Below are 26,260 nucleotides of genomic sequence, written 5' to 3'. Positions count from 1 at the left end.
CTCCCAGAACCAGAGGTCCTTGCAGTTTATACAGAGAGTATCAAGCAAACAAACATACACCAGTTTTATTTATTAGTAAGACAGGGTGGAGAGAATTACATCACATCTGGATATTGAGATGTTGCTTTTTTAACCCGAAAATGCATGAAAGAATTTAAAATGAAATGTTTATGCATGGAATTAAAATTGCTTCTTATTTCCTGCAGCATTCTACTCTGTGCAGGATGTGTGATACAAAGCTTAAACAGCAAGGGTTTATTCCTGTACTTTGCATTACAGAGAAAAATAACATAAAGAATGTGTTTCCCAATATTCTGGCGGAGAGCTGCAAGCATACAGTCCATATTGAAGTGATTACTGGACAGTGATTCACAATGTTAACAGTGAATGCTGTCTGTGAGTGATAAATGAAAATATCACTAATAATTCTAGAACAGTTCCAAACTCCAAATCGTCATTTCCTTTCCTCACTTTCCCCAGCAAATGACTCTGCAATGTTGTTTTCTTAAAGAAAAACAGATTTGTCTCGGCTTCCTCAGTTTGCTTTCCGGGTTTACTGGATGGGAAGTTTCCTGTACAGTATTTGTCACAGACACACGCTGTATTCAGTTTTAGTCATGGGCTGACATACGGTAACAGCACTTTAAATCCTCTGTGCAGAGTGGCATCAAAGAAAAGAACTTGAACAGTTGCACCTTCTGAATCCCAGCAGATATGGCAAGCATGGTCACTGCTAAAAGTCTGGACTACATCGACCTGGCCTCTTTGAGAGTAAGTTAATATCATCTGCTATTTTAAGATGAACGTCTGCTTGCACAGTCTGATCTTCCTGATTAAAGAACATTTCATTCTAGCACTGATAAAATAGAAAATGCTAAACATCTGCAGCATCAGGGATGCAGCCTGGCATTGGGAGATTATCTGGGTAGTGAAGGGTTAAAGCGGAGCGAATGCCTTTGGTAGTCGCTGCGTGATGACTTGTTAGCTTGTGAAGTTTTTATCGCATTACAACAATAAAGGCTGCTCTAGATCTCAGGCTTTTGCAGTTAAGGATTTGGAGGCTTGTTCCATTCACTGCGTGTATGTGATTTTGGACTGGGTATTTGTGCATGAAAATAGGAACAGTTTGTTGTGAAAGTAGAGCTCAGCCAGCTTCCTAACCCCACTCTGTGCAGCGTGAGCACTGGGATTTAGCACTGAGACTGCTTGAACGAAACCTTCTGTTCTGCTTTGAGTTTAACAAAATTACTTACAAACACTGCAAGTTCTACAGAAAGGGGTCATTACTAAATAGGCATCTCTGGCCCTAGGGCAGTCAAGGAATTGATAGCAAATAAAAGGGCAGCCAAGTATGGAGGTTTACTTTGAAAGCAGCAAGTTAAGTTGCAGGTAATACCTAGTCCCTTTGTAAAATGTATAATGAAGCAATAGAATTCTTAATGAATCAGATAAAATTGAGCATAGGACTGGCCAGATATGGGATGACTTTGACGTAGTTGGCCAGCTTGAGTATATTGCAATATATGGACAAACAGTCCCTGTTTTGTTTAAAGGGTAAGGCATTTTTTAGTAGCAGTATGCACAAAATGTCGCTGTCTTAAATATATTGATAATGGGTTGAGTGCAGAGGACTCTTGTATTTGACTATATATATATATATATATATATATATATATATATATATATATATATATATATATATATATATATATATATATATATATATATATATATATATATATATATATATATATATATATATATGTAGATATATATATATATAGATATATATATATATTATACTGTAACTGTGACCCCCTCCAGGATTATCAGGGAGACAGGCTCCCTTTCATCTCTAGATTCTGTGCAAGGGTGTTTCCAGATTAGTTACTAATGCTATGTGTAATTAAATGCCTTCTGTTTCTCGGGGAGATTTCGCTTGTGGGAGTCCCCCATGCACTTTGCAAGCTTTGGAAATATGATAAATTAATCACAAAACATCTACATATATGTATGAGAAAGAATTTGCTTTCTACACTCCTTGCAAGTTAGACCCAGTTCACACTTGCAGATGGGTAGATACCATGTTTGCAGATGGGTTTCCCAGCCACTGTTTCTTGGATCTGTACCAGTCCCATGACTTTTGCTTTACTTTGGGAAAAAACTTTTGTTCATGTCAGTCTTGATAAAAACTACAAATCCCATTATGCCCTGTGTGGATGTTAATAACATACACTTAGCAATGTAAAGGGAAATAGCCAGACATCTACTATACTATACTGTGACAATTTGTTCAAGGACAAAAATCACATATTTATCTGTTTTTCCACAAAGCATGAAACTGGATATTATACAGTAACTCCTAATTTGAGTTAAAGTTATATGTAGAGGGATGTGATTCTTTCCATAAATGTGTGATATGCCAGGGCCTGGTCACAGTATGTATAAGTGGCACCGTATCAATCCAAGGATTAAAAAATGACCACTATTTATAATGGCCCTGCAAAAGTTAACTGCGAGACCTTCTTCAGCACCTGGATCAAACTTGGATACTTGCACATTTATATGATATTTTATAATCTTTCTAAATATACCTCTAATATGTTAACCAGTGCTATACAGAAATTATTTATCATCGTCATAGTCCTGAGCCAGTTAAACTGGAGCGAAACCCATGCAGATATTGATCTAGTTGGAACTGAAAAAGAACCACAGCAGTGCTAACCACTAGCCACCATGTGGGCCACATACAAAATGCTTCCCTTTGAAGAACACATAAAGCATATTGGTTAAGGTGTCTAGAGTGTGCTACTTCTAAGGGTGGCCAAATGTAAACTGGCACTCACTAAATGAAGCCCAGTATCTGAGCCATATACAGTAGTCTCTAAAAATCAATGTAGTTTAGTCATTGTAGGTGAATATGAAACCACTCTTATAGGTAATGTTACAAAACATCTTTGACATTTTATTGTGGCTAATATTTTGTATCAAAATCACATCAAATAGCTGCTGATTTTTTTTGGCAAAAACATTTGCCAAAGCATTGGCATGGGTTTATCCAAAATTGACTTTTTAGCAATATACTTAACAGTTATATTTTAAATGTAAGTTGAAAGTACGTGTTGTGTGGCAATGTGTATTCTTATTAAATAACTGACTAAAGCTGCCTTCACAAGGACCAGTTTTCAAGATATTAGACTTAGATTAGATTTGCAGCCTACAGAGCTGTCATTTCAAGAATTTGTGGCGATGGCAGATAGGCCTGTGGGTTGATTAATAGTCATCATTATGGAATTGCAGCACTGTCATATTGCAGGATGGCAGCTGAGCCACATACATATTCTGTTGGGGTTCATGGAACCAACCTGGTTTTCTATTTTAGGCCACATGCTGAAATGCAGTGCTATCATCTAACACTCACAAGATAATAACAAATATGGCCAATTTAAGTTAACTTGTCTCAAATGCTAATCACTGCACTGATAGGAATGCATAGATTTTACAGGCCCAGACTTGCAATCTGTAGATTCTGGCTGGGGCTGCTGTAAAATGTCATAGACAGAAACATTTTTTTGGGGAAGTGGGGGGCTGATTGGTTTTCATTATTATTTTTTTTATAGTTTTATAGTTATTTGCCTTTTTCTTCTGACTCTTGCAGATTTCAAATGGGCGTCGCTGACTCCCTTCTAAAAAACAAATGCTCTGTAAGTTACAAATAACAAATATTGTTATTGTTACTTTTTATTACTGATCCTTCTATTCAGGCGCTCTCCTATTCATATTACAGTCTCTTATTGCAATCAATGCATGGTTGCTAGGGTAGTTTGGACCATAGTTATCATATTGGTTAAGATTCAAATCGAAGAGACGCTAAATAAAAAGCTAAATAATACAAAAACATTCAATAATAAAAAATGAAAACAAATTGCCTCTCAACTCTAAAGGTTATCTCAAAGGTGAACAACCCCTTTAACGTAATGGGGTTATTTTAGGACTCTGACCATTTTACAAGCATACAATGGCCTTTTTGTCATGCAGGCACTTAGTAGTAACGTAACTCTTATCAATGCAGTATTCCAGCAACTACCAAAAACCTATCCCATAACTAAGGAATAGTACTTGCTGACTGAAGTGGACAAATGAAAGCCTGTAAATATTGCTTGCTTTACACCTGGAATTGTGGATACTTAACTGAACTATTCCCACATCATGGTCCAAGTCTTTTTATAGAAAGGTTATGATGACTACCACTCACTAAAACAATAGGAATATGGGGATATTAATATCCATTATGATTTTCCAGTCTGATATTTGATAAACCTGCCTTAAAGTCTTAAGTAATATGGTACCACCCATAGCTTCCATAGTCATGACATTGTTATTAGTAAAGGAATCTGCACTCGTGTTGGGGCTGTATGCAAAGAAAGCTTAGGCTTTGGATTGGTGGGGTGGATTGTTAAGTTAAATTGAATACTAATTTAAAAGCAAACCATCCCTTTAATGTACCCTGTACCCTTTTCAAATTAATACCAATGTTGTAATCACTTGCACCACTTCTCCACGTACTGAAAAGGAAGGCACTTCTGTATGCCTTTATCATTTCAGGCAGTTAGATATGTTCCTGAGTCAGGCCCTAAGCCTGCCTTCTGCAAAGAATAGTGATAGAATTAGCAAGGGGATATCTAATAAGAAGTAAGCAATAAAAAACAAAGCAGTGAGGGGCTGTAGAATTTAAAAAAAAGGGAGAAAATAGACAAAAAGGGGGTTGAAAGAAAAAGAATATAGACATGATTACAAATGGGAATGGAATGGGGAAATGGAGATTAAAGAAAAAGAGAGTAAAGGAGAAAAAGAAATCACAGAACTGATTAAAGGATGGATGGAAGAAATACAATAATTTAATCAGTCTTGGTCTTTCCTTGGCACCTTCTGCACTCTGTAATATTTGCCCTGGTCAGACTCAAAGGATCTTGTGTTAAACATAAAGGCACTTCTAATGTATGTGAGGAACTTTAGTTCATGTTGGACAAAGTAATTGAAGTCATCAAGATTGTTGTCCCGCAATGTACAGTATATATGCGCTGAGTGCACCTGTCATTCTATGGATGGTGCTGACATTACCTACAGTATTTAGAGGGGAAGAAGTTGGGTGGGGACAAAACTAAGATGTTTTTTCTGTAAACAATTTCACAGTGGCATTGAACAGATTGTACTGAATAGGGATTTGAAACGTTTACAAATGTGGGTATGTGTGAATAATTGGGTGGTATATCATATTTGGATGATGCAAAAGGTTGCTTAATGTCTGAAGCACTGTGTATTTTACTTCACATAAAAAGTTCTGCAGGGGAGTTTTAAAAAAAAAAAAAACATTCCAAATGAGAACATGCACAGTAAGACCAAAACAATATACATATAGTTTAAGTGGGGAAGTGAAACTGTCACATCTAAAGCATAAAAGAAGCAATTTTAGGAGAAGAGTTCCCTTAAATTTAGAAGAAGAAAAAAAGTTCAATCCAGTGAGTAAAATCTTACTGCAAATTAAATTGTTCATTTCCTCTAAAGCTTGACATTTAGGGGAAGATTTATCAAAGGTCAAATTTCATATTTATTTGAATTTTTTTACTCTAATAAATTTGAATTGGAGGGTATTTTAGAAAAAACTTGAACACCTAAAACTTGAACGAATATTACCGACCTGAAAACTCAAATAGAATACAAATAGAATTCGACTGAACTTGAATCTAGTTTTTTTTCTCTGAAAAAAACTTGAATGTCAGGAAGCCCGTTAACATCTTCAAATGGGTCACTGGACCTCTGCCATTGAGTTCTACATGAACACGGCAGGTTTTAGGTGGCAAATAGTCGAATTCGAGTTGTTCCCAGGGTCCGGGTATGATAAATCTTGAATTACAATTCGAGTTTGGATTTTTACCAACTCGAATTTGTGAGTTTGGACCAAAAGTCCACCCCTCTAAGTGTACATTGAAGTGTAGGATTGCAGCTTTACAGATGGTTTCCAAAGATTATCACCAGAAGAGATAACAAAGGTTAATAAACTAATAGTGCAGGGACAGACATGTTATTGTATGTTATAGACTGAGACTAATAACTGACCCGAGCTCAAGATCACATGCTACACTACTTACTTACAGCTCTTAAAGGGGTTGTTCACCTTCCAACACTTTTTTCAGTTCAGTTGGTTTCAGATAGTTCACCAGAAAGAAATACTTTTTCCAATACTTTTTACCAACTCGAATTTGTGAGTTTGGACCAAAAATCCACCCCTCTAAGTGTACATTGAAGTGTAGGATTGCAGCTTTACAGATGGTTTCCAAAGATTATCACCAGAAGAGATAACAAAGGTTAATAAACTAATAGTGCAGGGACAGACATGTTATTGTATGTTATAGACTGAGACTAATAACTGACCCGAGCTCAAGATCACATGCTACACTACTTACTTACAGCTCTTAAAGGGGTTGTTCACCTTCCAACACTTTTTTCAGTTCAGTTGGTTTCAGATAGTTCACCAGAAAGAAATACTTTTTCCAATTACTTTCTATTTTCTATGTGTAACTGTTCTAATAATGAAAAAAAATGTAAAGTCTAATTTTTCACCTTCTAAAGCAGCTTTGGCGGGGTCACCAACTCTCTAAACAGTTCTAAATTGATACATTTAGTTGATACATTTCTTAGCTCTGTCCCTGTTGAGCAGAATCCCTGAGTTTCATTAAAGGCAGTTGATATAACTGATACAATAGTTGAAACCAGAGAAACTCTTGAGAAATGTATCAACTAAATGTTGCAAAATCGTAACAGATCAGAATCTGCTCCTGAATTACTGAGCTGCCAGACTCAAACACCAGAGATAGGAACTTAGATTTTGGAAAAACAGTAAAAAATGGAAAGTAATTGAAAAAAGTCTTTATTTCTGGTGAATAATCTGAAAACAACTGAACTGAAAAAGTGTTTGGAAGGTGAACCGCCCCTTTAAGCTGGTGCAATAATGTACCTAAGAAGAAAAATGGGAAAAATTAGGTCAAGGAACATAATGAAGTTGCAGTACTATTAAATATCACATAGAATGGGCAGAGGGACATAATACATTTCACGGACATTTGAGTGATTATTGTTCTAGCCCTTTTGTGATTTAATCTCACACCTATGGGACTACATGCTGAAAGTATTGGTGATTAAGACTTTAGGGAGTTGTTTTAGGATCTCTGCTATACTTTATTGTGAGAACCCAGTGTAATGTATGTGTAAATTAAATCGGGGTAATTAACTTCTATTTGAATGCTGGTCCCAGCTGCTGCACATTAACCAAATAAATGTAGTTCTGTCTTCTTGCTGTGACCTCTGCCCAAGCCCCCCAGTGCCATAGGAAGCAGTAGAAGCAGCATATCAGCATAGCAGCAAGTTGTATAAAGCATGTGACTGCTCTCTGTGCTATTAGGCAGTAAGAATTAAAGAAGTGTTAATGTGATGAATGAATGGGCTTTTAAAATGTATAGCTAAGTCAACAACATTACATCATGCAGCAATGTTGACTTTAAAATAGTCTTTCAAATCATTTAAATAGCAATTGCCATAAGAATATTCCATGGTGACGATAATAGCCTTGTCTTCTGTGTTCTCTGCACAAAATGTGTGACCAAGCAAACAATGTTATGGCTTGTGTTATGGCTTGTGTTATGGCTTGTGTTTTGGCTACAGATGCACCAAGCCCATCCATTACAAATAAATATCCATCCCTGCTATGAGCAGATCTCTTAGCTAAGTGATGCAGTGGTGCATGCAGTGTATGGTCCCAGCCCCTGTGTTAAATCAAAGAAGCAGCACTGCTCTGTTCTACGTTTTTATATGGCCCACAGTCACATCTCAGGAAAACTGGTCACTGGTTTACGCTGAACAATAAAGAAAATTACTGAATGACAAGCTGCATATGAATTTTGTGAGATAAACTTGAACCCAGTGTTTTTGTTTTTTTGGCAAGAATTTGCAGTGTCCCAATTCACCTCCCAATCTTACTATTATAATAATATATATTTGGGTGCATTTCAATCATTTTTTGTGAAAGAGGTTAACAACAATTTGGGTGCAGGAGACTGGTGAGAAAGTAGGGTGACTCCCAAAAAAATCTGTGTTGCCTTGATTGGATAAAGCTGTAAAGCGATTTTTGACCTGTAATTCCCATAAGTCAGCCTACAGTTCTACCACAGCTGCTGGAGATGGCTGACCATTCCAAGGTGGAAGAGTTACTGAGATCTATTTGGCTTACTATACATACTATACAACATTTCCTAAAAAGGGATAAATCTGTTGTAGAAATCCAAGTGATATTGGTTTGCTGTGATAGTTTGCTATTATCCTCCTCAGAAATGGGGAATGTTTTAACAGAGCGAGACATAAAAATATTCCAGGTTGATCTAATGGTGTTATCCTTGCAAACAGAAGCTCCATATTTGACCTTCCCTGCTCGCAAAAGGTTTGTTTTATATAGGACAGCCAGCTGCATCATCTAAAATAAATAGACTGGCTTTATTTTAATAGGAATCATGTGGAGCGCAGTTTCTTGCATGCATCGGGTTTCTCTAACCATCAGTTTTCTCACTTCAAATGCAGAGTAACTGTGTTCAATCAAACCACAAATGTGACTGAAACAGATTTGTTTCTATATGATTGGATGGCAGAATCAGCATCAGCCCTCATTACGTAATAAATATAACTGTGTCTGATATTACATTGTAAAGTAATCAGGTTCTGTACGAACAGCTAAACTAGAAACTATTTGTTCATGATCAAACTGAAACGATGTTGAGAAAAGTTTTTAGCCCCTTACCAAAAACTGCAAAGCAACTTTGGCAATATTACCTATAGGTACTTAGACAACTAATTAGTTACTGCATTGAAATTTACTACTAAAACAGCTTTAAAAAAATATATAAACTTTGTCCATTTGCCAGGGATTGTAAATTCTACGGTACCAGTTGTCAGGGACTGTTGATGCCATTAAATGTTTTCTGGTTTTAACATATTTACTGACAACACATGGCATGGTAAATCAAAGAAGCTGGGGCTAAAATGTTAAAAGTTTCCAAGAATAGGAACATTCTCAGTTTGGCTTGTTGAGCATGTGTATTGTCATGGAAAAGGTAGGTGTTGGGCCCTTACAAAATGTCTTTTAATCATATTTTCTGCTCCTGATCAAATACGTAAGTCTTGATTGGCTAATTTGCTTTATAAGCTTTAGAAGTAGATCAGTCTCTGGAAAGCGTAATCAGATTCCAAAAATATAGTTAAGATAAAAGTGTTAGTTCAATGATTGCTATTGCAATAATTCTGTCTCCAGCTTTCTATTTTATTAATTGAAAGACAATTAACTGTAACATGGTGTGACAGAGTTATGTCACTTAAATAAATTTTTCTTTTTTTTGTTGTTGAGATATGTGTGGAGGACAGTACTTTCTTACTTTCTTTCTTCTCTGTCTTTTCTACCTCTGCTGGCCAGCGCAAACTCTCTTTCTTAATCTGTCTTTCATTACTTCTTGTGTCTGTCCTACACCATTCTCAGCCTTGAAACATATTTTTTCTCCTGTGTTCAACATGGCAACAACAGGGTTAAAAAGCCATGTGAAAGCAGTCTGTTTTGCAGCTCTATAAAGTTAGAACATTTAAACATTACTTTTTCCTCTTAGAAAGGCAACTTGCCACTAAAATATACCCTTTATATATGAGTTCAAACTTTAACATTTAAAGTTTAAAATACTTACCTGAGTTTCCCAAGTTGATCAGTCTGCACAGGGTTTGGAAGTACATGGGTGTAGCCTGATTGTTGTCAGCTGTGCACAGACATTTCACAGCTTGGAATTCAAACTTTGTTTAAATGTGAGTTTCTTTTTACCTTTTTTATGTTGTAATCTATGAAGGCTAATATGTAAATGTACATGTAGAAATTGCAATTATTGTTAAAATTTAATATTTGGTTAATGTGAGATGTATGATGTCATAGAACCACAAAGCATTCTGGGAGCCTTGGGTATAAAAGGCCGCTCCCAGTCAGCAAGAGTCTCTCTGTCTGATGTTGGCTCTCTTCAAGGAAAGACCTAGAGAAACTGTTCTGATGCCATGCTGAAATTGAGCTGTGTAATACTTTTCCTTCTGCTTTAAAGAAATAAAGCTACCTTTTTCATTGCCAAGCAAGCTTCAGCAACCTCTGTTAAAGGGCCCACACCACACATGGCAAAGACGTTGTTTTCATGGGTAAGACTAAGCCCAGGTTCTTAAAAAGATCATAAACAAGCCATGCAGACTACCAGAGCCAGTGGGGCAAATTCACTAAACGGCAACGTTTTGGCAGTGATGCTCCTCCACACTTTACGCCGCTTTAGTAGTTGTAAATTCATTACCACTATGATAATTTCCTAAAATACAAATTTGCATCTCAGCAGCTAAACGCTGGTGAAGTTTCGACAGCGTTAATTCATCAGCGCAAGCATTTCTTAGCGATCGTTTGCTAGCGTTCAATTCTGCCTAGCGAAAATTCGTTAGGACTCTTACGCAAAGGTCAATTTGAATAGGGCAGGTACATATAGGTCGTAAAGGTGTCTTTATTAGAGATGTTGGTTAAAATGCCGGAAGTGGCTACTTATTACACTGTCCAAGGAAGCAGAATAAAGATTAAAGAAATCCTCTAATGCCCTAGACATGATCCCACCACCGAAAACAAATGTAGCATGTCCCTCAAATTGATTAAAAAAAATTAACACGGGGCGCATGCGCGCAGCTGACCTGACATGACATGTTGGTGAGAGCTCCGCTCCCGCACCCTGCTATTTAGCCACTATTTGCAAGGAACGTGACCCCAAAACTCTGGATTCTATACTCCACGCATCCTCGACGCCTGCTCAATCCGGCGATGGGTCCCCCTTCTACAAAAAAGAAGCCGCAGCCCAGTACGCCGCCCATGTTCCAGAAACGCACTACCGAACGGACCCGTCCGCCATCTTTGGCAGAGCACGAGGAGCCGGAACAACTCTCAGAGGCCGCGGCCCTTACTTCTGAGACGCAAAATGCGTTACAAGCGGTCCGGAGCCTCTTTAAAACCGAATTGGCAGCAGCAGTAGCCGACTTTGCGTGGCAGATTACTGATTTGGGGGATAGAGTGGACAAACTGGAACACGTTACCGATGAACATGCTACTGCTCTCCAGGAAGACCAAAAACAGATCATGGTCCACCAAGACCAAATCCTGCAGCTGGAAAACAAGGTGGAAGATCTGGAGAATCGCTCCAGGAGAGGTAACCTGCGGGTCAGGGGGGTCCCAGAGACTGTCACGGACATTACCCTTTTAATGGCAGAGGTCCTCCAACAGCTTCTGCCTGATCATACTGCTGATCAACTCCACATTGAGAGAATTCACAGAGCCCTAGGCCGCCCACGAAACCCTAACATTCCGAGGGACATTGTATTGAAACTTCACCACGTGGAAGTCAGGGACCAGGCCCTGCAAGCGGCTAGGGAGTTGAATAGGGAGGACTTTCCACATAACATGCAACTGTATGCTGATATTGCCCCCGCTACCCTGCAAAAGAGAAGACTTATGAAGCCAGTCACAGCGCTTCTCATACATCATAAGGTGAAGTATAAGTGGGGCTTCCCCTTTTCCCTACAGTTCCCCTGGAACGGGCACACTCATGTAATCTACACGCCTGAAGCAGGCATGGCGATCCTCAAGGGCCACCCCAGCATTCCGGACAAAGGTGACCGAGCCTCTTCCACATCACCTAGATCAGATCCGGAGTGGTCTGATGTACCCTCTTCTAGACAACAGAAAAGGCCACCGCCACATTCTCCTACTAAAGATCAAAGACCATCACGTCCAAGACCTGACACAGCGCAGACTTGATCCATGCCCTACCTCAATAATATGTGCTCTTATCTCTACTCACTAGGGGTACACTAGTTATGGTCTACACTCCTGGGTGCTGGTAGGCAATTGGAATGCTGCTATAGGCCTTGTTCGGTTTGTTCCTATTGTTATTTCTAGATAATGTTCCCACTTTTATCATTTATAGTAGGGGGTGCGGGCTGATGCCCCCCTTGTCGAGCACCTCTCTTCCACATGCCCTCCATACGCTGGAAGGGAATGTCGGAGACACAGGGCTCACCCAAAGTGTTCACTCACTGTATGTTCTGTTTTCTTTTTGATTTTTTATATAATCTTCATGTACACTGGTTCTATCTGTTCTTAAATTTTTTTTTCACTGTTACCTCTCTATGTGAAACCCTGGCGGTGGGGACTATGCTTTGTTTAGTTGGGACGGCACGATGGTGGCAGACGCTACAATCCCGGTGGAGACTTGGGGTCCCAGCATTGGTATGTTATTATTGCTACTTTAGCACAATTTATGATCGTTTCCATGTCCATTAAAATCGTTTCACACAATGCACAAGGCCTCAATTCCCCAACGAAACGGCGGGCAGCATTTCAGACTTATAATCGCTTATCCCCGGATGTACTGTATTATGCATACAGGAAACTCATTTTACTCAGACCTCCTATCCTAAATTTTTCCACAAACACTATACCAGATTCTATCTCTCTTCCACTTCAAGTAAACATAGAGGAGTGGCTGTGCTGCTGCATAATAGGTTCCCTTTTACCGTTACGCGGGCCATTTCTGACAGTCAAGGGCAATATCTTATTTTACTGGGGGCCCTATATGACACAAATTATATAATAATCTCTTCCTACGCCCCGAACGATTCCCCACTTCTCTTCTTTGAGACGCTGCTTCGTAAGTTGTCTGACATTCCAACGGCACGAATTATATGGGCTGGGGATTTCAATTTATCCTTTCATCACTCTCTAGATAGATCTTCCCTTGATAGCACTTCAAGGCATAAGAAAACCACCAAACAGATCGAATCTTTTTTACATACCTACAGTTTAGCTGATTCTTGGAGGGAGTTTAACTCTGCTAACAGGGGATATACCCATTATTCACATGTACATCACAGCTATTCTCGGATAGATTACATTCTGGTCAATACCCGTGATGTCTCTAAAATTATTGATTCTAAAATTTCACTCTGTGCTTGGTCAGACCACGATATAGTGTTCACTACGCTGGATTTGCAGACATCCCCTACTGTACGGCCCACTTGGCGACTAAATGAAAGTCTTTTAGCTGAGCCAGACTGTATTGCTTACATTGAGAAAGAGCTCAACCAATTTTTTGCTGAAAATTGCACTTTAGATGCTTCCCCTGCTTGGATATGGGTTGCCCAGAAAGCGTTCATTAGGGGCTGCCTAATTCATTATGCAGCGAAGAGAAAAAGGGAGAGATTACAAACGCTAACTATATTAGAAACCGAACTGACAGATTTGGAAAATGCCAACAGATCACACCCTAATAACCGAAATAGACGCCGTATAGAAGAGATTAAACAGAAAATAAGAGCTTGTCAGATAACTACGGCGGAACATGCCATACGTAAAACTAATCATAGGTTTTACTTATATGCCAATAAGCCTGATAAAATGCTGCCAATCTCTTAAAGGCTCATAATAAACGTAACTCCATTCATAAGATCCGACAATCTGATGGCCGTATCACTTCCGACCCGAATGCTATAGTTTCGGCCTTCCAAACTTATTATCAGACCCTTTATGATTCCCCGCCCCAGCTGAATGATGCGACCCTGCACCGATACATTGAGCAACATGCCCCTGCTCCAATGACAGAGGAGATGACAATGATGTTAGAGGAACAGATTACGTATCAGGAGATCGAAATTACTATAAAAAATCTAAAGTCAAATAAGGCCCCTGGGCCTGATGGCTTCTCTTCCCTGTATTATAAAAAATTTCAGACTCAGTTGATTCCCCACTTGCAGGCACTATTTCGACATATCGTTTCTGGTCATCCCTTACCACCAGAGATGAACGAGGCTAGAGTAACCGTAATCCCCAAACCTAATAAGGACCCCCTATCTACTAAAAACTATAGACGATTTCCCTATTGAATGTAGACATAAAATTGCTCGCTTCTATTCTGGCTCATCGACTGAATAAAGTCCTCACTACACTGGTCCATAAGGACCAAATTGGATTTATACCTTCTCGCCAAGCACCTGATAATATCAGAAAGGTTATTAATCTAATAGCTCACGCGAATAAAACTAACACTCCTCTCTGTCTTCTTGCGCTTGATATTGAGAAAGCGTTTGACACCCTGAACTGGAGGTATCTTTTTGGCTTACTCGAAGCAATAGGTATAGGCTCCAATTTTTTGAATACGCTAAAAACTTACTACCACGATCCAAGGGCCAAACTTAACCTTCCTTCTACAGATCCACAGACATATATTCATATTAGGAGGGGCACCAGACAAGGATGCCCGCTCTCTCCGGCATTATTTGCCCTGGCAATGGAGCCTCTGGCGAGAGCCATTAGAGAACAACCAGATATTAAGGGCTTGCGAATCAAGGATAGGGAATATAAACTCTCAATGTTTGCAGATGATCTGTTGTTACATGTGACAAACCCACTTACTTCTCTTCCCAATTTACAAAATTCCTTGTTTGACTTTGCCAAAGTATCCGGTCTCAAGATTAACCCCGATAAGTCTGAGATGCTGCCCTGTAATGTGCCAAAACATGTCGTTAAATTGATAGAACTTAATTTTGGTTTCCATGTAAAATCTGACTCTCTACAGTATTTAGGTATTAAGATAACTAGCCTGATCCCCTCTCTATATAAAACTAACTTTAAACCAATGCTTCATACTCTGACTCAAGACCTGTTGAGATGGGACAAGCATAAAATCTCATGGATCGGTCGGATCCACTGTGTTAAAATGGTGTTGCTACCCAAACTCCTCTATTTGTTCAGATCGCTTCCAATTAGAGTACCTCTACCGGATTTACACACGTTGCAATCTAGAATTCATGCCTTTATTTGGCAACACAAGCACCCTCGGATTTCAAAGCAAACGATGTACCTACACAAAGCTAATGGAGGATTGGCGGTGCCGCATCTGGTGAAATACTATTGGGCGGCCCGATTGCCACAGCTTACTACATTGCATGCTGGTCCTATGGCCCCGCTTTGGGTACAGTTAGAGGACGACCTATTACATCCTCTGGCTACCGCGGATACCTTTCTCTAACCTCTCAGACCCCTCACCACTGACATTGGAAATGTTGCGCTTGTGGAATACGCTGCGGAAGAGGTTTCATCTCATGTCTATTCCATCACCTTTAACGCCTCTACTGAATAATCCGGACTATCCACCAGGCCTATCCAGACGTCAATTTGCGTGGTGGTTTACAAATGGAGTCACCACACTTCAGTCAATGACAAGACTGGGGAAGCCCTTATCCCAGCAACAACTCTTGGACGCTTATAATCCTCCTTTGAGTGAAGGTTTCCAAGCCACTCAACTACTCCATTTTGCTCGACAGCAATTGCGGAAGACTGCCTCGGGCTCCTTCACATCTACGGCTCTGGAAACCATTAGTACTCAGAGTCCTCTACAACCAGGTGTCCTCAGTACTTTATATCAACTTTTGAACCAACCTCCTCAGCAGTCCAAAAAATTGGGGTATATGCTGAAATGGGAATCGGATCTTGCCACAACACTTACGCCCACACAATGGTCCCATTGTAGTTTGACCGCACATAAAGGGAGCACTTGCGTGACTGTCAGAGAGACTTCTATTAAGTTGCTCCATAGGACTTATCTTGTCCATACACGGCTCCACAAGTTCTATCCCGCATATAACCCACAATGTTACCGTGGATGCCCTGATTCGGGGTCGCTACTTCATACATGGTGGACATGCCCTGTTGTGTCTCAATTCTGGGAAGCTGTGACGAATCTTCTCTCTGGAGTTTTTCATGTTCCATTCCCTAAGGACCCCCTAGTGATGTTACTAGGTAAAAAACCACATGCATATGATAACTCGGCCCATAGACTGAGTCAGCATATCTTAATGGCTGCCAGATTGATTGTTGCAGGAAACTGGAAGAAACCGAACTTACCCTTAGATTCTCTGAAAGCAAAGATCATCTCTATTGCTACTAATGAGAAACTCACATATACTTTGAAAAATGATTTGGAAGCATTTGATAAAATATGGCTCCCCTGGCTGGCGTACGAACTTGATCCTACTTTATTTGCGGCTTTGCAGGCCTGATGAGGGGTCAGGTTTAGTTAGTTTTTGCTTATCCATTTAACCTGTCTATGTTCTATTTGGTTGCACAGTACATAGTGCCCCACCGCCATATTTCTTTATTTTTCTTTTAGCCATTCCTAATGCTCTACTAGGTAACACGCACTTTTCGTTTACCTCTCCTTTTTCCCCGTCCCTCTCTTTTTTTTTTTTTTTTTGGTCCCCCCTCTTTATATTCTGTTTTTCTACCTCAACCATTGTTTTTGTATTAATCTGCCAATATTGAGAGTGGGATACCGCATGTCACGGATATCCTCTCCGCTGTGATGATGCTGCTATGCTATTCAATAAAACTTGTCAGTTTAAAAAAAAAAAAAAAAAATGAACACAAAAATCTTTAATAGTTAGGACTTTCGAAGGCAATCCCGCTTTAAAAAATTAAGACGCCATCGTTTTTATACAACTTTTATGACTTTCAGCATACAGGATATGATGTCACTGACATAAGATTGAGGAGGATGTAGCTTTGTTTTATCAGTTCGCCTGGTCTAAGGTGGCGAAGGAAACACTGGTGAAAGAGAAAAATTCGCACTTTAGTGGATTTGCGAGGAACGATCTGTCATCTGAACTGAAATGTGCCTGGCGATAGGGAGTGAAACTGCCCCAGCGATGGTTTCTTTTGCTAGCGAATTGTCATCTACCCCTGTTAGTAAGTAGGTGATGTCTCTGCAGATGAGATTTCTGCCAAATTGTCGCTAGCGACGGCCACTTCACCTTTTAGTAATTCTGCCCAAGTGTGTCAGGAGCCAACCAAGACATGGGACAATTGTCTAGCTCACCAACATGCCTTACATGTCAACGTGTTTATCTTCTCTTTTGCTCCCTCTTATATTCATTCATATATCTTTCTTTATCCTTTTACTTTGTCTCTTTTTCCTCTGTTCTAAAAACCTATTTACCCAGCCACATTCCTTTTCTATCTCTCCCCTCCCTCCTATACTGTCTTCATCTCAATACCCTATTTTGCCTACCCCGTTTTCTCCACTCTTTTTTACTCCTTTTTTAGCCTAACACTGTTCTGTTCTTTTTTTTTAACTGTCTTAAACCTTTTAGCATTTCTCTACTTTCAGCTATTTTACTTTTTTTCCCCATTATTATCTTCTCTCGTGTCATTCTTACCACTCTTTCCCCATCCTTGAGTATCCTTCTTATACCATTGTCAATTGCCAATTTGCCATAGCATTATTAGCATTGCCGCATTCATTTGAATACAGTCCTGTGTTCTGTTCTTTCTTTATAAATGTATCTGTATAAATGAAGTGGCCACAATAATTCTATTCTGACCCTATTCTGCTTTTCTGTTGCATTCTTTCTTTTTCTTCTTCCTGTTCCTCATCATCCAATACAGACATTCTTCCTCCTTGTATCTTCTGAATACAGTATATTTTTAAACACTCTGTTTAAACAAGGCACCATATATTATAGTGCAAATACAGCAAGTATCAACATCATAATAATATATTAAAGCATTTATTAAAGTATTTTAGTAGTAAAATACATAAAACTTGCTACACCCAGGTCTTACTCTTACATAAGCTATGATTAATGACTACCATGGTTGAAGTATTTGTGTTTTAATTGCTTTAATAAACTAGTCATTTATATTTTATGTATCCTTGTAGTGGGTATTATTTAATTGCCAGTCAAATAATATACAGACTGTATACTATGAATGGCTGTAAGAGCTATACGGGTATGGGATCAATTATCCAGAATGCTGGGGACATGGGGTTTTCTGTATAAGGGATATTCTGTATACTGCCCTCAAAGACAACATTTTTTCAGAGCAATGTAACTATTATCTGACTTAACAGTAAACAGTTTTAATTTAAAAAAGTTATGTTATGTCTTTGATATAATTGATATAATTTAGCTTACCTCTCAGCATATAGTAGACTTTAATAGGATAGCCTTCACAACTAGCTTTACACTTCCAATTTCATGCTGCTTGCCCTCTTGTTCTGTTTCCAAACTTGCCAGTAGCTTTAATAGTATTTTAGACATATTCATATTAATGTTCAAGCCTCTAACCCACCATGTTCCCAAACCAGGGCCATTTGTCGAGGTGAATCTGAAAAGAGTTTATTTTTGACACAACTATTTTGGAGAATGACAAGGAACACAAGTTCATCTTTATTTCTTTAGACACATTTACTAATTCTAGGTTGGATTGCTTATCTCAATACAGATTGCAGTCCACATTTTATTTCCTACAGTTCTAATGCATTTTGCGCTGCGGTATATTGTTGCTATATCAAGGAATTCTTGGATCCTTCTGGATGATTTTGTATTTTGAAATCTGAGCCAGTTGAATTCCTAAATTATAACATTTGTTTGAGGGAACTTTGACCTTCTAGCGGACACTCAAGTTCATTTAAACTGTCAAATTCGACTAGGGAGTTATTTGAGTTTTTTTAAAAAAATTTAATTTGATTTTCAGTATTTATCATACTCTGGCCCTTTGAGAACTCAAATTCGACTATTCTCCACCTAAAACCTGCTGAATTGCTGTTTAAGTCAATGGGAGAGTTCCAGGGATCAATTTGGAGTTGTTTGCAGCTTTCCTGACATTTGAGTTTTTTCAAGGAGAAAAAATCAATTCATGCAAGTTTTAAATCAGAGTTTATTAATACATTTCATGTGGTTGAATTTCGAGTTTATGGGAGTTTTAAAAAAAGCATATGAATTCGAAATTCGACCCTTGATAAAGCTTCTCCTAAGTTGCATTCATCCAAAGACAACTGGAGGCAATTATTCTCAGTACATTCTTATATTCTCAACACATGTTCACAAATGATGTGGTAGAATCAGGCCAAGAGACAAGGCGGTGTCATGTCCAGCTGTAGATAAGAAATATACGCACATTTGGTGACTGTGCTATTATTTTTGCCTGCAATGCAGGGGTTTTCCCAGAATTGCCTATTGCTGTTTCACCCAATGCTTAAAAAAGAACACATTTAGGGGCAGATTTATCAAGGGTCGCATTTCGAAGTACAAAATACTTCAAATTCGACCATCGAATTAAAAAACTTCGAATTCTAACGATTTCAGCAAACAATCGAAGGATTTTTATTCGATGTGTAAAGACTTAGAAAACTGTTGTAGAAGGTCCCCATAGGCTAACATAGCACTTTGGCAGGTTTAATTTGGCAAAGTATTGAAGTCGAAGTTTTTTTAAAGAGACAGTACTTCGATTATCGAATGGTTGAATATTCAAAAGATTTTTACTTCTAATCGAAGTCGAAGTAAATTCGAAATTGTAGTATCCTATTCGATGGTGGAAGTATCCAAAAAATTACTTTGAATTTCGATTTTTTTTTTACTTAGAAAATTCCCTCGAATTCACTTCGACCCTTAGTAAATCTGCCCCTTACTGTATGTACTTGGAAATTACATACAAGTGGTGGCTAATGTTTAGAGTAAGGATTGCATCACCTCCACTGCAGTGGGCTAAAACAGAATTAGTGAGTCAGTTTTTGGTACAAGTTTGCCATATCTACCGATGCAAACCCCTGTGGGAATGCTGGAATTAGCACCGAATAGGGTGGTGGTAGATCCAGGGTTCCAGTCAATAGGCACACTTGTGCATGCTTCAGCAGGACAGATGTGATGGTGCTTAGCACAACTATACAGAAGTGTGGGGAATGTGTTTGGTGCAAATACCTGATATAAATTGTGACAATAAGACACATTTGTGTGAATTTTACACAATCACACTTAGCTGCATTTGAAACTGACCCTTTATGGCAATCTGCAATAGAAGAATTGAAAAAATAGGAACATTGTACTTATCATTTATACTTGGAACCATACAGTATATGGCAAGTAGTGAAGGAGTATTTAATTAAATGTGTGTCCATAAGTATCATTACAATGTGAAAACACAATGGTTCAGAACAAAAGTTGTGTTATGTTTATAACCATCCTACAGTGGAGCTTCTCAGTTAACAGCCTAAAATTGACACATTTCTCTTTATTGCAGGAACCAGCTGGAATATTTGAGCTAGTGGAGGTGGTTGGAAATGGAACATATGGACAAGTCTATAAGGTTTGCATCTTATTTTATCAAATTGCTTTACTACAAAGCCTAAATGATGGTGCTGCAAGATAAAACACACACATCACACTTGAATTTGACATTTTAAGGCAGTCATCCCCAACCAGTAGCTTGTGAGCAACATGTTGCTCTCCAACCCCTTGGATGTTGCTCTCAGTGGCCTCAAAGCCGGTGCTTATTTTTTAATTACAGGCTTGGAGGCAAGTTTTGGTTACTGCAAAAACAGGTCCACATAGGGGCTACCAATAGCCAATCACAGCCCTTATTTGGCACCATCCAGGAAGATTTTCCGTGCTTGTGTTGCACCCCAACTCTTTTTAAATCTGAAGGTTGGGGACCCCTGTGTTAAGGCCTAAACGGCTTAACTAAAATTCTGCTCTAATGTATCTTTATGATTGAAAAGTTAATACTTTAATCATCCTTACAACATTTGGCCCCTGACTCCTTCCCATTCTACTTCAACCTTCTCCTTTTTCTGTTCTCTTATTTGTAGCTTTTTATCAGCTCCCAATCCCCAAAGAAACACTTTTGGTAAATTAAATTGGATGAATTTTCATTGTTGTTTTCTGTTACAGACTGGTCAGCAACACTGGGCAATTCAGTTTAGTGAGAAAAAGGTTATCACATGAAAACTTATGATTCAATTTGAGATGATTTGAGAATTCAATCCGGCAAAACGTGGTTCATTATGTGAAAACTCCTTTGAAGCCTATAGGAAACTGGAATTGGAACTGAATTAGGATAAAAGTTTTTTCTCGTCAAATTGAATCTCGTCCATGAGTTTTCACGTAATACACTGGGAGATAAGTTTTTCTCACTAAATTGAATGTGGCATATGGTATAAATGTTACACAATCATACAGCACACATTAAAGCAGTCTTCCTACAAAACATGTGCATTTTTTATTTTGAGCTGCTTGGCAGTACATACATTGGGAAATAAAACATTGTACCTTCCTTAAAGAGATGGTTGAACAGACAATGGATTCTGTAGTTGCCAAATAGGTCAAGTAAAGTAAGCTTTTTATGCCTTATGTTCTATATCTCTCGGTGTCCTTATGAAAGCAAGTTTATCTTAGTGCTTAACAGCACAGTTCAGGCTTTATCATTTCTGCTTTAATTAATACAGTTTTTCATTGAATTCATTTGCATAGCATGCATGCTTCAGTCAGGGGTGATCCTGCCCATTTCGTTTTGCCGCCCCACGGCACACACCTTTTCATTGCCGGGCGGGGGTTGGGGGGGTCCCGTCTCTAGTGCAGAGAGCATAATTGCAGATGAGCCGAATTTCCGGTTGAAAACCCGAAATTTGGCTCTTACAGTTACCAGGAGTGGCATTTTTGCCGCCCCTGGCAACCAGGGGGGTGCTGCCTCCTGAGGTGAGTGTCTCAACTTGCCTCATTGGCGGAGTGCCCCTGGCTTCAGTTTGGACTATGTTTAATTAGTTTGAGGCATGGCAGTTTCATTTGCGCATCACTGAAAATTTTTCTTATACCCTTAATTTGTATATACTGTACACCAAATGATTCTTCCTGTTTCACAGCCTGAGCATACTCCTACATTTTGTACAGTATCCACTGGCTCACAGGAGGTTTCCAAACATTTCTCTCTATTAAACAAATTAATATCATTATAGTTCTATACAGCAGAGATTTCATGTTTCAGAAACATGTTGCTGTTCTCAGCCCCTCACATCTTGGGGGCAGATTTTCTAATTAAAGAGCAAAGTGGCAAACACTAGCGACATTTCACCAGCATTGCCACCCACAGTGACATCGCCAATTCACTAACAGGTGCAGGCGCCAATTTGCTAGAGAACGGGACCATCGCTAGCGGTCATTTGCACACTATCTGCCAGGTGAATTTTCACTCTGGTGAACGGACATTACTCCACCAAAATACAGATTTTACTGCCCGATACCTCTTTCACCAGAGTTGCCTTTGCCACCTCAGACCAGGTGAAGTGCTATAAAGAAGCTACATCCTCCTCAATCTTCTGTTACTTACATCATATCCTGTTTGCTGAAAATGCATTAAAGTTCAAAAAACGCTGGCCACTTTTCCTTTTTTAAGCAAGATTGGCTGCAAATGTCCTAACTTACTTTTTTGGGTAAGCGTTTTCTCCACACATTTTATTACATATGGAACATTAATTTTACAGTGGGCTCATGTGTAGGGCATTATATTAACTCTCTTGTCTTTATTAAGGTTCCCTGGACATGCGTTATATAAACTGCTAACTTAAACCATTTGCAGCAACATTTATAATAAAGACGTCCATACAACTTTAAATTACCTGCGCTATCCAAATTGACCTAAGCACAAGATCACTAGCGAAGTTTTGACAAATTAATGCTAGTGCATATTCTCTATGAAATGCTGGCACAGCTGAAGTAACACTAGTAAAAAGTAGCCAGTGTTCGACACCGTGGCCGAAACTTTGCATTATAGCGAATTAGCGTATTTGTAGCGTATTTGCAGCCAGCGAAGTGGTGTGATGGGTGCGAAGTGGTCGCTGTTGACAATTTGCCCTTTAGTAAATCTGCCCCTTGGTGTGTTTTCCTTCTTTTATCTACTCTGCATACTGGTAGCCCTTAACAAAGTACCATTTAGCACCCCATAAACAATATACACAATGGAAGGCTTATAATTTATTGGCTGAACAGATAAAAGGAGTAAATGAATTCTGTCTGTGCTTTCATTTGTCAACTACACAGATGATTTGAGTGATGTTGTTGGCTTGGAATCTGGATGGCCACTCTTTTGCTTCCAAGTCATAAAGTGTGTGGGCGTTTGGCTGAGCCCCTTAATCATGTTTCACAGAGAGTTGTTGAAAGTGTGTTTTTGTTTCTTCTGGTTACAGTGGGCTGTATATATGTTTTATAGTTGGCTGTCTCTCCACATTTGGAATTTTATAGTGTCAAGTGAAATATAAAAAGTAAATGCAGGGAATGTGATTAGAAACAATACTGGACTGCAGCAGTCTGGAATTGGATTACACTAAAGCTGCAGGTTAAATCTATATACTTCTTTAATGTTCATTTTATAAAATACATACGTTTATAAACATATATTTTGGGGCATATTTATTATGCTGTGTAAAAGGAAATTCGCCATAAAAAGGTGTAAAACTTTTAAAAAAGTTTTTTATATGGCAAACCATGGCCATGTTTGGTGTATTATCCTGCCATTTTCTTTACACAGCATAATATACAGTATATGCCCCTTTGAGTTGACTTATTGGAAGTAACACATTTTAGTGAATCTGTATTGTTAGTCCCATTGACAGCGAATTTGTGCATTTTTACACCAATATCCACTCTATGTAGCTCCACACAGGCTGACATTGGGCCTGTCAATAGAGCTATGAAGGTTTGCACATAAGAGCAGATCCACTTTCCTTCACTTCTATAAAACACGCCAGCAGAAAAAAGTGGACAATCCACAGTCATTGATCACGCACAAGTCACTGATCACGCTCAAGTCACTGATCATGCACAAGTCAGGTCCAGATCTGCTCATGTAGCAAAGATTGCAGTAAAATGACGCAATATTGTACTCACATACCCTACTGAGCTACTACACATTTTTTAGACATGAAAAGCAATAGACACTGTTTGGGAGTTCATGGTAGTGCAGTTTGGAAGGGGTACCTGTGAAGGGGCTGGTGTTATCAGCAGACTGTCATTTCTATCAAGAAACCATCTTTTTGGTTGCTGGACTCGTACCTCCCAGCTGTCACAATTTTGATAGCTCAGCCTGCAGTCCCAAGTTTCTTACTGAAATGTCCCGAGTTTCTCTTTGATCTCCTGCACCGACACCAGAAAAAGATACAAAGTTTCTAAAACCTAATTAAAATAGGAAGCTTTTTGGTAGAGAGCCCAGAACATTGAGCTACTGCACTTTGATACATTTCTAACAATTTAAGATAAGCAAAGAAACAATTGTAACAAGTTAAGTTAAAATTTGGGGAAATTGTGACAGTTTAAAGGGCAATTTCTGCTTCATTAGCAAAACTGTTATAACACATAAAATATAGCCTAAAACTTTCAGAAATTTGTTCAAACTTATTACCTGCTAAACTTTGTAAAATGGACATGGTAATTAGGGGGTGCGGAACTGATGTTTTTAACGCTCTTTATAATTTTCAAATGTTGGGAGGCATAGGACAATAGCTCCTATGATGCTTTAAGGCAGAAACAGGTATGAGCAGGTATGATATGAAGTTCCATATACAGTGCAATCCCTTTACAAGAACTAAACAGAAAAGGATTGGGAAGCCAAAGGGCAGAATCGGGTCTGATCACCTACCTTATTATTCCAGGAGGAGAATTTGCGATGTGTGACATTCACTTTGGCAAGGCAAAGGAAAATAACAAAAAGCTTAAAAATAAACAATTTCATGGAAAATAAGTCAATTTAGTAACATTGGCTACTGTACACTCATTAAATATTATTCAATATCATGAAGTTTTTGAAAGTAGATAACTGAAATGATAGTATCCCTTTCAAATGAGTTTACACAGGTTTATAGAAGCAAGGCAGACTTCTTATGAAAAAACCTAGATGGTGGAGATTATGCTCTTTATGAATAAAATGATTTTTATAAAATATAGCAACATATAATTTGTTCTCAAAGAAGAATATATTTAGCTTCACTTGTAAGGTCTGTCTTGTCAGATGGAAGAAAAAGGAAAAACATCAGGGGAACTGATGGGAAAGAATGATAGAGGATACTTAAGTTAGATAAATGAAACCATTATTTTCCTTTGGGCATAAGTCTGAGATAAATGTGTGTCAGATACCATATTGCTCTGCTTCATAACCTCTGTAAAGTGGCCAAAAATAACTAGCAAAAGGCAAATGTATTCTGCCTATGGTTTAAAGGATCATTAATTCTTGCAAACATATATACTAAATTCTTCTTTAGACTATCTTCACAGCTTGTAATCAGTTAATATGACATGGTTCAGTGATTCTGCTCATCCCCAACACACGCTCTCTCTTTTGTGCTGCCTTTCTCTATGAAATTTAAAGTACTAGTTTCTCCTTTTGATTTTAGTTGTTCTGGCTGGAAAGCCAGTGGTTTTTCCTGGAGTTAAATGATTGCAAACAAGAGGAACTATTGGCACTGTGTGTATTCTCATGATAGTCTTTCACAGCACAGCAACACATTTCAAAGGCATTCCATATGAGCTACAATTACAGACAAGGAAACAGAAATGTGTTTAAAGAGAAAACTACTCTCTTTGGGTATAGCTCTACCTACCAGCACCATGGAATAAAAAGAAACTCCATGCACTCTACCTGTATCTTATGTGTGCTGCTGCTTGGGAAAAGACTATTATTGCCAATAACTGATTCTGTTATTTCTGAGTTTTATAAAATATAGCTTTAAAATTGTGTTGTTTTTTTTTTACTTTTTTTATAATTAAAGGCATACAAGCATCATCTTTGTTATTTCTTATCAATAAGTAGTTAGAAGTATACAGAATTAAACATAATAATGGATAATGTATAACATTTGACTCATGTTAATTAGAGTTATCAGTCCTGGGTCTTTAACCAGACTGGAGATGCAAAACCAACAAAACATTTGTGCGGTGACTGCTGGGAGTGTACAGTTGGTTGATCAATTCCTTCATTTGTGTTTTTATAATAAGAGTCAAATTTCCAAAAAGAGAGTCTTATCATGCAACATTTCCACATCATATCAGGTTGTGTATTGAAAAGTACATGTATGTACAGTGGCATAATTGAAATTTGGTGGAAAAGAGCATATATAGGTTGACCAAGTTTCAAAGAATTTTTGGAAGTTTTGTTCCTTTCTAATAGTTGGTTCTAGCTAGGGATGCACCGAATCCACTATTTTGGATTCGCCCGAATCTCCGAATCCTTTGTGAAAGATTCAACCTAATACCGAACGGAATCCAAACCCTAATTTGCATATGCAAATTA

General features: G+C 38.5%; 1 protein-coding gene across 2 annotated transcripts in view; it reads left to right on the top strand.

Annotated features, from left to right (window-relative positions):
• Positions 1–509: 509 nt before the first annotated feature.
• LOC108700131 (mitogen-activated protein kinase kinase kinase kinase 4) overlaps positions 510–26,260 on the top strand; it is a 126,745-nt gene continuing 100,994 nt past the window's right edge. For both annotated transcript variants that reach the window (XM_018233032.2, XM_018233031.2), the window contains exons 1-2: positions 510–771; positions 20,228–20,293. In XM_018233032.2, the coding sequence (XP_018088521.1) occupies positions 715–771; positions 20,228–20,293 (123 nt within the window). In that variant the 5' untranslated portion in view covers positions 510–714. The remainder of the gene's footprint in view (positions 772–20,227; positions 20,294–26,260) is intronic.

The sequence above is a fragment of the Xenopus laevis genome, chromosome 8S, assembly GCF_017654675.1.
Source record: "Xenopus laevis strain J_2021 chromosome 8S, Xenopus_laevis_v10.1, whole genome shotgun sequence".
Taxonomy (NCBI): Eukaryota; Metazoa; Chordata; class Amphibia; order Anura; family Pipidae; genus Xenopus; species Xenopus laevis.
The sequence above is the reverse complement of the archived record's forward strand: the minus strand, read 5'-3'. Positions and strand labels throughout refer to the sequence as shown.